This window comes from Trichoderma reesei, assembly GCF_000167675.1.
Source record: "Trichoderma reesei QM6a unplaced genomic scaffold TRIREscaffold_2, whole genome shotgun sequence".
Classification (NCBI taxonomy): Eukaryota; Fungi; Ascomycota; class Sordariomycetes; order Hypocreales; family Hypocreaceae; genus Trichoderma; species Trichoderma reesei.
Genome location: NW_006711149.1, coordinates 1,210,252 through 1,223,324, shown reverse-complemented (window position 1 = coordinate 1,223,324; position 13,073 = coordinate 1,210,252). Strand labels below are relative to the sequence as shown.

At 52.6% G+C, this 13,073-nt stretch overlaps 5 protein-coding genes across 5 annotated transcripts; 3 read left to right on the top strand and 2 right to left on the bottom strand.

Moving 5' to 3' along the window:
• Positions 1-1,356: 1,356 nt before the first annotated feature.
• TRIREDRAFT_44965 (uncharacterized protein) lies at positions 1,357-3,350 on the top strand. The gene is made up of 4 exons (XM_006961976.1): positions 1,357-1,574; positions 1,671-2,114; positions 2,221-2,699; positions 2,767-3,350. Exons 1-4 carry the CDS (start codon positions 1,424-1,426, stop codon positions 3,043-3,045), a joined length of 1,353 nt encoding a protein of 450 aa, XP_006962038.1. The 5' UTR covers positions 1,357-1,423; the 3' UTR covers positions 3,046-3,350.
• Positions 3,351-3,685: 335 nt separating this feature from the next.
• On the top strand, positions 3,686-5,260 carry TRIREDRAFT_103774 (uncharacterized protein; the record flags this gene model as incomplete). Its single annotated transcript, XM_006962323.1, has 7 exons — positions 3,686-3,803; positions 3,881-3,927; positions 4,011-4,021; positions 4,091-4,326; positions 4,380-4,666; positions 4,733-5,023; positions 5,084-5,260. The coding sequence occupies 7 exons, from the start codon at positions 3,686-3,688 to the stop codon at positions 5,258-5,260; spliced, it is 1,167 nt and encodes a 388-aa protein (XP_006962385.1).
• A 463-nt stretch (positions 5,261-5,723) lies between these two features.
• TRIREDRAFT_2362 (uncharacterized protein) lies at positions 5,724-6,931 on the bottom strand (the record flags this gene model as incomplete). The annotated part of the gene is made up of 3 exons (XM_006961888.1): positions 5,724-6,392; positions 6,467-6,596; positions 6,657-6,931. The coding sequence occupies 3 exons, from the start codon at positions 6,929-6,931 to the stop codon at positions 5,724-5,726; spliced, it is 1,074 nt and encodes a 357-aa protein (XP_006961950.1).
• A 530-nt stretch (positions 6,932-7,461) lies between these two features.
• On the top strand, positions 7,462-8,406 carry TRIREDRAFT_103772 (uncharacterized protein; the record flags this gene model as incomplete). The annotated part of the gene is made up of 1 exon (XM_006962322.1): positions 7,462-8,406. The coding sequence occupies one exon, from the start codon at positions 7,462-7,464 to the stop codon at positions 8,404-8,406; it is 945 nt and encodes a 314-aa protein (XP_006962384.1).
• A 333-nt stretch (positions 8,407-8,739) lies between these two features.
• On the bottom strand, positions 8,740-11,074 carry TRIREDRAFT_103771 (uncharacterized protein; the record flags this gene model as incomplete). The annotated part of the gene is made up of 4 exons (XM_006962102.1): positions 8,740-8,837; positions 9,083-9,226; positions 9,262-9,369; positions 9,406-11,074. 4 exons carry the CDS (start codon positions 11,072-11,074, stop codon positions 8,740-8,742), a joined length of 2,019 nt encoding a protein of 672 aa, XP_006962164.1.
• Positions 11,075-13,073: the final 1,999 nt, after the last annotated feature.

Genomic DNA, 13,073 nt, shown 5'->3' with positions numbered 1-13,073 from the left:
GCAATTGCGTTTCAGCAACGACAGAAGACCGCTTCCAGGATCCGAAGCAAAGCCAGCTATTGCGTATGACGGTTATCCCTCCCCCCTCCCGCCATGTACTCGGCTTTCTTGTTGGCTAACGCATCATAATCAGCCTCAGGTGTTGATGACGGATCGAGGGGACCGATGCGTTCATCTCTTTGCGGCTCATATATCTTTCACTCGCCGGAATGGCTGGACGCTACCACGCCGGATGGTCGCATGAACATCGTCTGCCAACCAAATCACTGCCCTGGTGTCCAAGGCCGACAGACTTGTCTGGGGCAACGACCCAATCCAGGACGATGTTTGAGAAGCGACTGGAGGAAGGGTCATCTTGTTGAATGATTTGTTTGGACGCTGGATTCTGGAACCAAGCCTCCTTTTTTCATTTATGAAATATGGGTTGTAGGCGGGAGGGTGGTTGATGGACGCATCTGGATAATGGGGTGGCTCTTATGGCAAATCATTCCAGATGGATGAACAGTCGCGATACTCTTCAATACAAGCCACTTCCAGGAACAGGAGTTGCGTGATAACCAGACCTACTTTTCTGTCCATCAGCGTCGACGAGACGATGTAGGTTTCTCCCAATTCAGGATACAGAGCCAAATCCATGTTGCCTCGACAAGATATTCGACTTCAAGGTCGTCTAATGTTGGCTTGATGGGAGACGTTTGTGAATATGGAGCCACGGCTACCAGAGGTCAGCAGGCTGCATGCTGTGAACGCGAAAGGCAACAATAGCTTGTCGTTATTTCGATGCGTGATAGACAACTTGACTTGAGAAGTAATCAAGGTATACATATAGCAAGAGTAGACGCATATAGCGATAGTACCTCATTATTGAAGAACCTACGTTTCTATTTCGGTTGGCACTTGATAACTGTAGTGGAAATAAGGAGGATATACTATCAGGAAGTAGTTTCTACTATAGACTATCCAGGATGGTAAGGTATCTTGGCTATACCCAAGGTAGCCAACCTTTACTTGAGATCCACACTCGGGGGGTTTTGCCGCTACTGTCATTGTGTTATAAGAGTTGTCGCTAGTATCACAACTTGGAAAAAGCGGCATGCAGTTGTCAGTTCCACAAATCGATGACGTTGAGCTGACAAGCCACACACAGTTCAACTCCCATCGTCATCCATATTCACATCTACACAACTCTTATGTCATATTGATGATCACACCTGGTTTTCTTGGTCCCCGTGACGCGGTGAAGATGCAATGCGGCGGCTTGAGCAAAAGACTATATATGGAGCTGAATCAAGCTGCCACTCTCACAAAGTTCAAACATGGTGTAACATTCACTCTCCCCCCCTCAACAACACCAACAAACAAGTACGGTAAAAGACCAACAGCTTCATAGTGCATGTGATTCGCCTCGACTTGCATCAACACCATGGCAACCTCCAAGGCAGCATATCTTGCTGAAAAGGCCATTGGCCACGACGACAACGCCGTCACCCAGCAGGATGTCTCCAGCTACCCGCAGGCCGGCGCGGACACCATGAAGGCGCTGGTGTGGAGGGGGAAGCAAAAGGTCGAGATTGGTATGTGATGTGCAATGTCCCACCAGATCTATATATATATATATATATTCTACATGTTTGCTCCTCAACATTCATGCTCACGCGTTTCTCCCATAGCCGACGTGCCCAAGCCCCAGATCCTCGAAGACACCGACGTGATCCTCAAGGTCACCGGCTCGACCGTCTGCGGCTCCGACCTGCACCTCTACCACGGCGCCGTGGTGCAGCTGGCCGACGGCGACATCCTGGGCCACGAGTTCTGCGGCGTCGTCGAGCTGGTCGGCCGCGCCGTCACCAAGGTGCAGGTCGGCAAGCGCTACGTCGCCTCGTTCCAGATCGCCTGCGGCGACTGCTTCTTCTGCAAGCAGGGCCTGTCGTCGCAGTGCGAGACGACCAACGCCAACACGGCCGCAAAGAGCCTCTACGGTGGCCGCACCGCCGGCATCTTTGGCTACTCGCACCTCACGGGCGGCTTCGCTGGCGGGCAGGCCGAGTATGTCCGCGTGCCGCTGGGCGACGTGAATCTGCTCGAGATTCCGGATGACGTCTCGGACGAGAAGGGTGAGTTTTTTCCTGCTTTGCTCTCTACTGGTCTCCATGATCATCATTATTCTCCTTGATGAGACGCCACCAAACAAACTAACTCGCTTGCCCCCCTTTCCCCTAGCCCTCTACCTCTCCGACGTCCTCTGCACCTCGTACAACGCCGTCAAGGACACCGCCGTCTACCCCAACGACCAGGTGGCCATCTTCGGCGCCGGCCCCATCGGCCAGATGGCCGGCGTCTTCGCCCTCGGCGAGGGAGCGTCAAAGGTCATCTTTGTCGACACGGAGCCGCGCCTCACCATCATCAAGCAGCGGTTCCCCGCCGAGCACGCCTCCAAGCTCGTGCTGGTCGACTACAAGAAGCTGTCGCACGGCATCACCTCCAAGGAGACGGTCGTCAGCAAGCTCAAGGAGATTTGCGACGGCCGCGGCCCAGACGTCGCCATCGAGTGCGCGGCCGGCGAGTACGCCAAGGGCTGGATGCACTGGCTGGAGATGGCGATTGGCGCCGAGACGGACACGAGCGAGATTCTCAACGAGATGATTGAGGGCGTGCGCAACTATGGCCGCTGCGGCGTCACCGGTGTTTATGTCGCATACGTACGTACACACACACACACGCCTTACCGTCCCCTGATCTGCTTCAGTAACTAACATGCGCAACTAGACCAACCATTTCAACATTGGCTCCCTCATGCAGCGCGGCATCCGCCTCATCGGAAACGGTCAGGCGCCGGTGCACAAGTACTGGAAAGAACTGCTCGCCAAGATCCAAAAGGGCGAGCTCGATCCCTTGCAGATGGTCTCTCACAGGGTCCGGCTGGAGGACCTGGACAAGGTGTACAAGAAGTTTGAAGTCAAGGAGGATGGCATGCAAAAGGTCTATGTCGAGACCAAGTTTTCCAAGCCCAAGGATCCGGGGTGTCCCGAGTTGACGAGGTATTAAAATGATGGTGCGGTGTTGGGGTTTTGTTTACGATTTGATGAGAGACGTGGGCATATGAAGGAGTTGGGGGATATGACGAGAGTGTTCGCAGGTTTTGTGTCATACGTGGACGTCTGAAGGAGTTGGGGGATATGTTGAAGCATTTGCAGGGTTGATGAGGGACGTGGACATATGATGAGTTTGGGGTCAATGGACGTGTCAACAAGGAGTTTGCGGGTTTGATGAGGGAATGAGATTGCTGCTTGTACCAATTGAGAAGCCTTGTACTTATATATCCAGAATGATACTACTACCACTTGCTATGACTCCTATGTTGGTCTACTCCATCTCAATACTTGCTGGCCTCTCAAATGCTTCCGCTTATCCCATTCATCGCTTGTCTATTATCTATAACAACTCCTCTTGCGTCTCACTTGCTGCTCTCTCAAGGAAACCCCATGCTTACATCCAACTTCCAACCTTGGGTCATGATTGGTCAACCAATGTTCATGCATATGCACCTTGTCACAAGGGCGCAAAAGAAGCTACAGAAATAGTCGCTATAAAACGGAACAACAGGAAGCGATATCCTCTATATATGCAGCAGTGTTTCCTGACCCTCTCTTCCGTGACTTCATCCTTGGTTTCTCACTCAACCGCAATGAACCAACTGGAAGTTGTCAACTCGGATGAGCTTGAAGCCGCCCTTCAGGAGAGAGAGGGCTGGCAGGGCAAGTGGCCATCTGTTCGTGTGATTGATTTTTGCGACGGGACAATTCGTGAGTCTTCAATTGCCCTTTTAAGAATCTCCACACCTTGTCACTTTTGGTATACCACTGACTTGGTTTCTCATCAGTAGAAGATTATGCCTTTGACGTTGCTGTCGACCTAGAGATGTTCCTTGTATTTGACAACTCCCCCCTATTTCTCGAGAGAGAGACACAAAAGCTGACTCGGGGCGTCAGAGAAAGAACTCTCAAACACAGCTACGACTAATGTACGTTGATTCTCCCACCCTTTAATATCTTAAGTATCATGACTACTAAGGAGGCAAAACAAACAAAAGTCTACTCGAAACCCGCCAGGTCACGCCCAGCAGCAGCAGCAAAGGCTCCTGGCAAGGCGAAGTGCTTTCCGCCGCCGTCAACCCAGCCATGCTGAGATGCCTCCGCGAACACGCCGGGCTGTTTAACACTTTCATTGAGGCAACTTGCGGCATTGGACACTGGTATTCTGCAAAACATGTTTGCTATGATGATTCTCTGTCGAGAAACGAGAAGCTGGAGGGACGTGGGGAATTTGGTATGGATCGTTTTTTTTTTCTTTTTATCACCTGTGACTTTACACCGGAAAAGCTTTTCAGAAAGAGTTTGTGATTCTGATATTGAGTGTAGACGTGTTTTACGAGTACATCCCTCTGGAAAAGAAGCATTCGTGCACGCAAATGTCAACAGACTTTCAAAGCACGACGTATTTTTTTCTTGATCTTCCTGCAGCGGTGCTCACTCGGTTTATGAGAGATGTTGCCGAGGAGTGCAAACTCTCGACAAGCTTCTTTTACTTGGATACTTTGATTGCGGACGAGGCGATGAGGACGTGGCAGAAAGACATTGCCCGCAAGCGGACGGCTCTGAAATCGCTCGTACGAAGATCACCCACCATATACATGTAAATTTCTAACTCAGGATCGCTGATATCGAAGATCTAGGATCATACAGTTGAACACTCAAAAGTCAACATCCAGTCCATTCATGAATTACACGCCCTCGCTAGAGAATGGCATATCCTCGCCCGCAATCTCTCCGATTACGCAGCTCTTCTCGACTTCTTCAAGAGTGCCTCTTCAAGGTACTTTATCGCGTCAAGCGCCCATGGGGGCTCAACGACACAGACCAAGGCGATGCTGAGTGGGAGTCTCGAGTATCTCGCTTCGAGCTGCCGATCGCTCGCTTATTTGGTATCCGACTACAGCGGTCGAACCAAGACACGGATTGACTTGGTGAGCCAGAATAATCGACATCTAGACTGAATCTGATCATGAGTTGACGGACATCAACAGCTATATCATCTTGCGAACCAAACAGAAAGTCAGTCGACGCGTGAACTCGCCGAACTGGCACGGCAGGACAGCGCTGCGATGCTCACCATTGCGGCCGTCACTCTGTTATTCCTGCCGGGGACATTCATTGCAGTGAGGCCTCTAATCTTCCAAGATTTCCTTGAGTGCCACTTGTAGGTGACAGCCAAATTAACGGGTCATCTGCGCGCAGTCTATATTGAGCACCACGATCTTCAACTTTGCCGACGGAGAGATGCAAGTCTATAGGAAATGGTGGGTATTCCCCGTCACCGTAGTGCCATTCACCATCCTTGTATTTATTGTCTGGTTTGCGTGGCTTGGCCAAAAGCGTGGAGGACAGGAGCACAGAAAACTTGGTTCCGCAACATAGATATCGATCGATTGACCTAATGCAAGTCGTCTTTCAAACAAGCGGCCCCCTTAACTCATCTGCGCTTGTTGTTCCCCCCTAACTTACCTTGGTACCTACCTAGGTTTAAGAACTGGCCAAAGAGCATTCGCATCATGGAAGTTCGATGCAACAGGAATGGGGGCTACGTGCTGTTGCCAGCTGACAAGCGCTGATGCCAGGGCTTATAAATATAAATATCATGCTTCTTCTTATCTAGTAGACGAATGACTACAATGTGTAGACAAGTTTCGCCGCGCTTACTTTACCCGCCTTGAGTTCGTCCAAGCCCTTGATGATACCATCGAGTCCTTGGCCGCCGTGGTTAACTAGCTGGCGTACGGGCTTAAGCTTGCCTTCCTCGAGCAGGCCGCGAGCTATCTCGAAAAAGGTCTTTGCAAAATCGTAGTCTTCCGGCCTCGCTTCGTTCACCCTGCCCCATTTTCCGAACTGCTCACCAAATGCCGTGTAGGCAACAGTGAACCCAGACTGTATGTTCGGGTTGACGCTGGTCAACACCTCGGGCTCTACGGGAATGAGGGAGCTGTAGCGGCTCTCCTCCCCCCCATCCGAGGACAGCACCTTTGCGCAGACCGTAGCCGTCTCCGGCGTCGACACGCAATCCCACGCGCGCCGGACGCGGCCCCTGGTGAAGTTGCGCACGTCGGCGACGCACTTGTCTGCATCCTTGTAGTCAAACACCACGTCGGCGCCAGAGGACTTGACGTAGTCAAAGTTCTTGGGCGAGGATGTTGTCACGACCGTAAAGCCCGACAGCTTGGCGAACTGAATTCCCAGGAGACCCGTGGGGGTGCTGCCGCCGTAGATGAAGAGAAAGTCGGCCTCAGTGATGGGCTGCGTCGGAAGTGGCAGTCTGAGTGCCTGATATAGACCTTGGCCCTGTGAGCATCGAGCTGAGGGTCAATACTGGTCGCATACTGTGCTGCAGAGGCTGTTTCTTGTTTCAGACGTACAACTGTAGCGATGCCGAGGCCGAGGACAGCTGCCTCCTGATCGCTAAGATTATTGGGAATCCTGAAAGCAAGGCCGGCCTTGACGACGCTGTACTCGCCAAAAGCGCCATCGTCATGCTGGCTCCCGTTTCTGCTCGTCATTCTCCGTCAGGGGGCAAGTCCGCACAGACACAAGAGGAAGCTAGCCTACGAGCCATGCGCAAAACCAGCGACACGATCACCCTTGCTGAAAGGCTTGGACAGCTTCGACCCGACCTCCTCGACCACGCCGGCATAGTCGCACCCAAGCTTCGCGCCCGGCTCCGTGCCCAGCGTAAGCTGCCTCCAGTCAGTCGGGTTTAGGCCGACCGCCTTGACCCGGACAAGGAGATAATCGTCGCGGAGTTTAGGTAGGGGGTCATTCTGAATCACAGCCTTCCCCTTGGATTCAACGTGTAAGGCCTTGATCCAAGCCGGCGGAGACATTTTTGAGCCTATGTCTTCCTATCGATTGTCTTGCAGTGGAGTTGAATGCCCGGTTTAACGTCGTGAGGTTACTGCGGGATGTGGTCATTGACACATAAACATCGTGAATAGTGACCGCGCCGGACTGCCTTTTATCTACGGAGGACAATCCGGTCGCATCGGCCCCATCTAACTCGTGTGTGGGGTCGGTTTTATCGCCGTCGAACAAGTGACGACTCTGCCGACCTGAGCGTGTCTCCGGACATTGGGAAAATAAACGCCTATCAGCGACTCGGTTCCCCCCCCGTCGTAAAGTCCGGAGAAGAGGTGAGGGCAATGGAGTGAAGAAGGAAGAGGAGAGAAACCCTGACTCGCTCACGACTCGTGGCGCCTATGTCCATGCCGTCCCGAACCTGATCCTCGCGATGCCGACGTGCCCGCCTTGTCAACTTTATCTCGACTCATAAAGCTGGCCTACCTTTGCGCACTGCTGGGGGTAGGCCTCTCTCTCGTCCATGCCATTTGTACGTAGTATCGTCCCCCTGGGCAAAATGGATTCTTTCAAGCTCGATCTCGCGAATGGATGGACTCTACGCGGCATCAGCAACATTCCGCCGAGTTCTAAGTCTCCCGTCGAATACCGTCCTCTAATCATCGGTCTTCATGGCAGCACATATGACTGCCGCTATTTTGACGGCGATGCTAGGCACACGGCATTGATTGCGAGCAATGCCTTTGGCGTCCCGTTCGTAGCAATCGACCGCCCTGGCTCCGGGGAGACCACTTCTCCTTTACCCCTTCTCAGTGACAGCAACTTTCCACAACAGACCGGCAACTGGCTTCACAACCTCATCATCCCGGCTCTCTGGTCTGAGTTCGGCGTGCCAAACGGCTGCAACTGCGTGGTGCTGCTGTGCCATAGCCTGGGGGCCATGGGCGGCATCGTCACGGGGGCAATCCACGCACAGGACGATAACCCGTCCTACTTGCTAGGCGGCATTATCGCGTCCGGCATTGGCGACCAGCTGCTCCCTGAGATGAGGGAGAACCCGATCCGTGAGCCCAACGTTCCGCCACACCATGTCAGGTTCCCGCTCGAGGCCAAGGATGCCCTGATGTTCCGGCCAGGGACCGTCCATGAGGACATTCTCAAGCACACCGAGCGGCTCGATACCCCCGCCCCGTTCGTCGAGCTGGAGAGCCTGCGCGACCTCTGGGTGCCCACGTGGAAGCATGGCTGGGCACGCCACGTTGAAGCCCCTGTCATGTTCGGCATGTCGGAGCAGGACTGCTTCTTCGTCGGGACGGAGGAGCACGTCAAGGTCTGCGTTGAAGCGTTCGGCAGCAGCTCGCGTGTCGATGGCAGTTTGATCAAGGGTGCGCCTCACTGCATGGAGTTGAGCTTCTGGTCGCAAGGGTGGTACGCCCGATGTTTTGGCTTTGCCATGGAATGCTCGGCCAGCCTGGGGCATAGCTTGGGGCATGGCGCCCGTTAGCAGCCCATACAAGGTGCTGACCTTGACAGGCCGCGGGGAGGAGGTAGTTATAATTATAGCTTCTATTATAGAATAAAGATTCAAGCAGTATAAAACTAGAGTCCTCCTATTTGAACCGTAGCATATCTCTATTTGAACCGTAGCAGTCTGTGAACAGTGTAAAATTCCTGCGCACACACCGTCAAGTCCATCACTGCACACCCGCTTACAGTGTGAGCTATGTAATGGCAGGCTTGTCGTCTTCACACAACAACACCACACAAGGTCACGGCTTTAGTGTTTTCAACTATCGCAGCTAACCTCATCGAGGCCGGCCACCTATCCAGCGCGAGATTAACAGCGGCACTTGGAATCGCCATATGACTTGAGGAGATGGCCGCAGCAATAGCAGGGGCAGTAGCAGAGGCAGATAAAATTATTTTCAAAACTACCTAGTAATTTATATAAATTCATGTTTTACTTTCAACTTAAAGCTTATATATATTACCTAGCCTTAGCTATACTTAAGCTTATATCCTTTGCCTCGATCTGTTAAAGCTGCTTCCTCTTTAAGCTCTTGACTCTTATTTTCCGTATACAGGAGAAACAGGCTGGGGAGGAGGAGTGTCTTGAAATGGTAAGTATCCACAAGGTCGCCATCAATTGCCGCCTATCGCTCTGGGTCCGTACAACTTACCATCATCATCCGTATCGTTGAAACTCAGTCTTCTCTCGAGCTTCTGAGGATCAGGTGGCGTATGTGCGGCGACGAGATCGCCTGATTCGTCGCTGGGGTTGCCCTGTTGCTCACCTACTAGTTGCACGAAGATCTTGTCAGTACCTGCCCGGCCGTACTTGTTGAACTGTACAACTTACGGACTGAGCCGAGCCGCCGTGGCCTCTCGTTGCTATCCTCATCAGGATTCGGTAGGCTCACTTGCTGAACAATGCGCGCCATGCAGTCATCCAAGTGCTCATAGAAGACTTGAGCGTTAGTAAAGAACCTACCGCAGATGCTACATGTGCCAGTGGCATCAGGGGCATACGCAAGCGTCTTTGGCGCCATAGGAGCAGAGCCCTTTGCTGGGCGTCCACCAACTGAAGTCTTCTCAACACCGTGAACAGCCAATAAATGCTCCTCGAAAGCATCTAAATGGTCAAACGACATTTCGGTCCCTGAGCCAGACCCAGGACAGAAGCCACAAATCATGAGACCTCGGTGGTGTATGAAGAGATGGCGGTTCTTATCATAACTATGAGCGAATCCCTTGGTGTGATACCTGCATGTTATAAAAGGGCACTTCTCAAGTCGCTCCATCTGGTGAGTGATCATGTGCGCCTTGAGGTCCTTGACAGTCTTTCCACACCCAGGAAGTGTGCACGTGTGCTTCTCAGTCTCGACAATGGCAAAGTCTTCTGTTTCGCCAAACGGGTTGCGGAAGGGATTGCCAGACTTTGCTAAGTTTCCTGGGGGTGTTCCAGCCCCGAGCTTCCCCGTTGCATCGGCGGATGAAGGGTCTAATGGGTAGCCAGATTCTTCGGCGTCTCCTGATGCAGCATCATCCGAGTTCGAAGGCGAATCTCCCCCCTTTCCAGCGAATCCGTCGAATTGCACATGACCAACCCTCTTGAGGCGGGGAGGGGAGTCCTCATCAGCATCGGCAGACTTGGACGGAGTGATTTCTGATTCATGGGAAGGCCGAGTGGAAGTCTCCGGCACCCTTTCGGCCTCTGTCGAATATGCACTCATCTGATGTGTCTCTTCACCGAAGACCAACAAGGAGTGTGGCTCTTCTACTCGTTTGTCCCGGCTTCCTGCGGAGGCACCCCGAGCATTCTTAAATTCTGGATTCTCCTCAATCTTTGGCAATTGCTCATCCTGATGCGTCTTACCACCAGGCCCCGTTTTGGAGACTGGCCTAGGTGATTCCATAGCTGAATGCTCCAACTGCCGGCCCGGTGCCGGCTGCAACACCAGATTCGAAGACAGGGCCGCACTTCTGTCAGTACCGCTATGACGGGGCTCTGGTCGCTTGCCAGTGGCATTTTGCACCGCCTTTGCAACTTGCTTAATTATCGCGGCCTGCCCAGAAGGCCGCTTTCGTCTGTTCATGTCTTTGGCGCGAAAACCGGAACCATTATCCCTACCATTATCTGTGCCTTGCTCTATATCGGAACCAGCCCTTACTGCAGGCCCTGCTGTCTTGGGGTGCTCAGCTTGGCCAGGTTGTCTTGCCTGGGGGGACTTTTTGGACCTCTCAAGCTTGAGCTTCTTATCCTCGTCCCTTGACGCGCCCATGTCAGATTTTGGGGGTGGCGAACCCCATTTCAGATGGGGTTCTTGAAGCCATCCCTCCATGCTAGCCGGAGTCTGAGCTTCTACAAACTCGACATCATACTCATCCGTACTCGTTTGAGTCTGTTGCTTATCGAGAGACGAAGGCGACCCCTCGTGCTGGTGAGAATCTCTTTTGAACTCTGCGGCTTCGTTCGGGGACTCATGTTGTTCAGATTCGAGCTGCTGATCCGTGCCACGGCCAGAGGAATCAGCTTCCTTGATGCTCTCATCCAAGATGTCGAGCAATCTGATATCAAAGGTAAGCTGGCAGTTTGGCGGGACACCTATGACTCGCTTGTGATTGGCCAGATGGGCAGGGATGGTCAGACGGCGCTCGCCATCAATAGCCATGCCGATTACGCCAAGGTCCCAACACTGAAAGATGTCATCGGGTCGTCCAACAAAACGAGGCCGGCCGAGTACCACACGATCAGAGACTTCTTTTTTCCAGACTGCTATTAACTCATATTAGCCCCTGAGAGCGAAGTGGATGAAACCAATCTTACCATCGAACCCCTCTCCATTCTGGAGTCTTGCAACGCGACTGACACGGACAGTGTCGCCTTCTTGGGCAAGGGGGCCGTAACCGAGCATGAGATCAGTAATTGTCACGCCCTCGGCAGTCTGGGCGCCCTCTGTGTTGTTCCTGTCATCGTCCCCGTAGCTATTCTCCATAGTCATTGAACGAGCCCCTTCTCCTGGACTATTTATGTTGGGTTGAAACGATTTGCCCATCTCATCCGGTAGCTGTTCGGTTACCTCAGGGTCGTGAGGCGTGTCATTGATATGATCTCCAGGGTGGCTTGGAAGCGAAGCACCATCACCATCACCATCATCAACGTTGGAAAGGTCAAAGCTGATGCCGTCGATGATGTTTACTGTCGTCAGAGCCACACGGGTTGCAGCCATAATCGCTCGCGAAATAGAGAACTCTTTGGGTACATCTTCCCCATAGAGGAAATCTCCAGACTCAATAAGCCCCTTGAGGAATTCGTCATCCTCAACCGCGAGATTGTCGTGCTGCCTTGGCACAAATTTCAGGTCAATGTCTGTGTCTGGGACAGGCATATCGTCTGGGGTGATATCATCATCTAGGCTCTCGACAAAGTCCATATTACCCTCGGTGTTCCCCTCATCGCTCTCATCCTCCATGGTGACATCTCCGTCGGATACAATGTGTGAGAGTCTTCCTAAATCAGTAGCGCCAGAGGCGCTGTTTCCTTCATCAATATCGACGGAATTACTTTTGGCGTCATCATTCACGTCCCCGTCATTATCTTGCAAAGCTGCTGCAAAGCGTAGTGTCAGAAGCATCAGCCCCTGTAGATGGACAGCAACATGCCGGTTTACTGCCATCGAAGAGCCTTGGCTGCGGTGTTTTCCATGACCAGAGCCCATGTCGTCCGAAGCGGAGGAGGTATCTGACAAGTCGGAGCCTGGGTTGTGGGGACTTGGATGTGCCATCCCGAGGGTGTTCCTGGCACTTTTGCTGGCCTTTTGCGTCATTTGCCCCTTTCGGCGCTTAGGAAACACTGCCTGACCAAACTCTCCCTGTTCTTCCACTGCAAAACAGCACAGAAGGCAATCGTTGGAAGCTCTCGGCTGCTCTGTCTTGCTCAGTCGGGAAATGGCCTGAAGCTGCGGGTGTGTAAAATCCTGGCCATGCGACTCTTCCAAATGTAAGTACAGAGCCTGTGGGCTGGCGTAAGTGCCCGAGCCAAATTCACAGATGTCGCACACCCAGCTGAATGTCAAGTAGGCGCGCTGGTGCCACCGCCGGTCATGGAGTTCCATGTGTTTGTACCACTCATCAAACGTGGCATAGGCCGGGTGATCATCTGGACATGCTTCCGAAAGACAAATATAAGGTTTGAGGTCTCGGTCTATATGACGGCTGAGAATCTGTCAGCATATGTCTCGAGCCTATGTCAGGGCATATGAATTCCCAGTACTCCCTCCCTTCGTAGCACGGCCTCGGGTATATAGTTACCACACAAAGACCATCAGTAGTCATATACCCAAGGCCAACATGTCTCGCACCATTATCAGGGAGGGGGGGATATACCGCCACTCGCTTTCCGAAAGCGTCTTCTTGATGAGTGGCTCCGAACACCACTGGCAGGTGATAACAGTGCTGCCATCTTCGGTAGCTGGTATGCGGGGATAGTTGCCTTGGTTTACCTGGATTGAAGATGTCTTATGGAGCTTGGTTGACGCTTCATCAGGCGGCCTGAGACGACTTCTGATCTGTTGAAGGTTGACGCTGGATAAGTCTGACTGAGAGGGAGCAACAGGTTGTCGAAAGAGTTTCTGTACAGCTCTGTTCCTGATTGCCATCCTTGGCTGTAAG

Coding starts and splice junctions, on each gene's coding strand:
- TRIREDRAFT_44965 (XM_006961976.1), top strand. CDS start 1,424: ATGGCAACCTCCAAGGCAGCATATCTTGCTGAAAAGGCCATTGGCCAC. Junction 1,575..1,670: donor GAAGCAAAAGGTCGAGATTG/GTATGTGATGTG, acceptor TTTCTCCCATAG/CCGACGTGCCCAAGCCCCAG. Junction 2,700..2,766: donor CCGGTGTTTATGTCGCATAC/GTACGTACACAC, acceptor ATGCGCAACTAG/ACCAACCATTTCAACATTGG.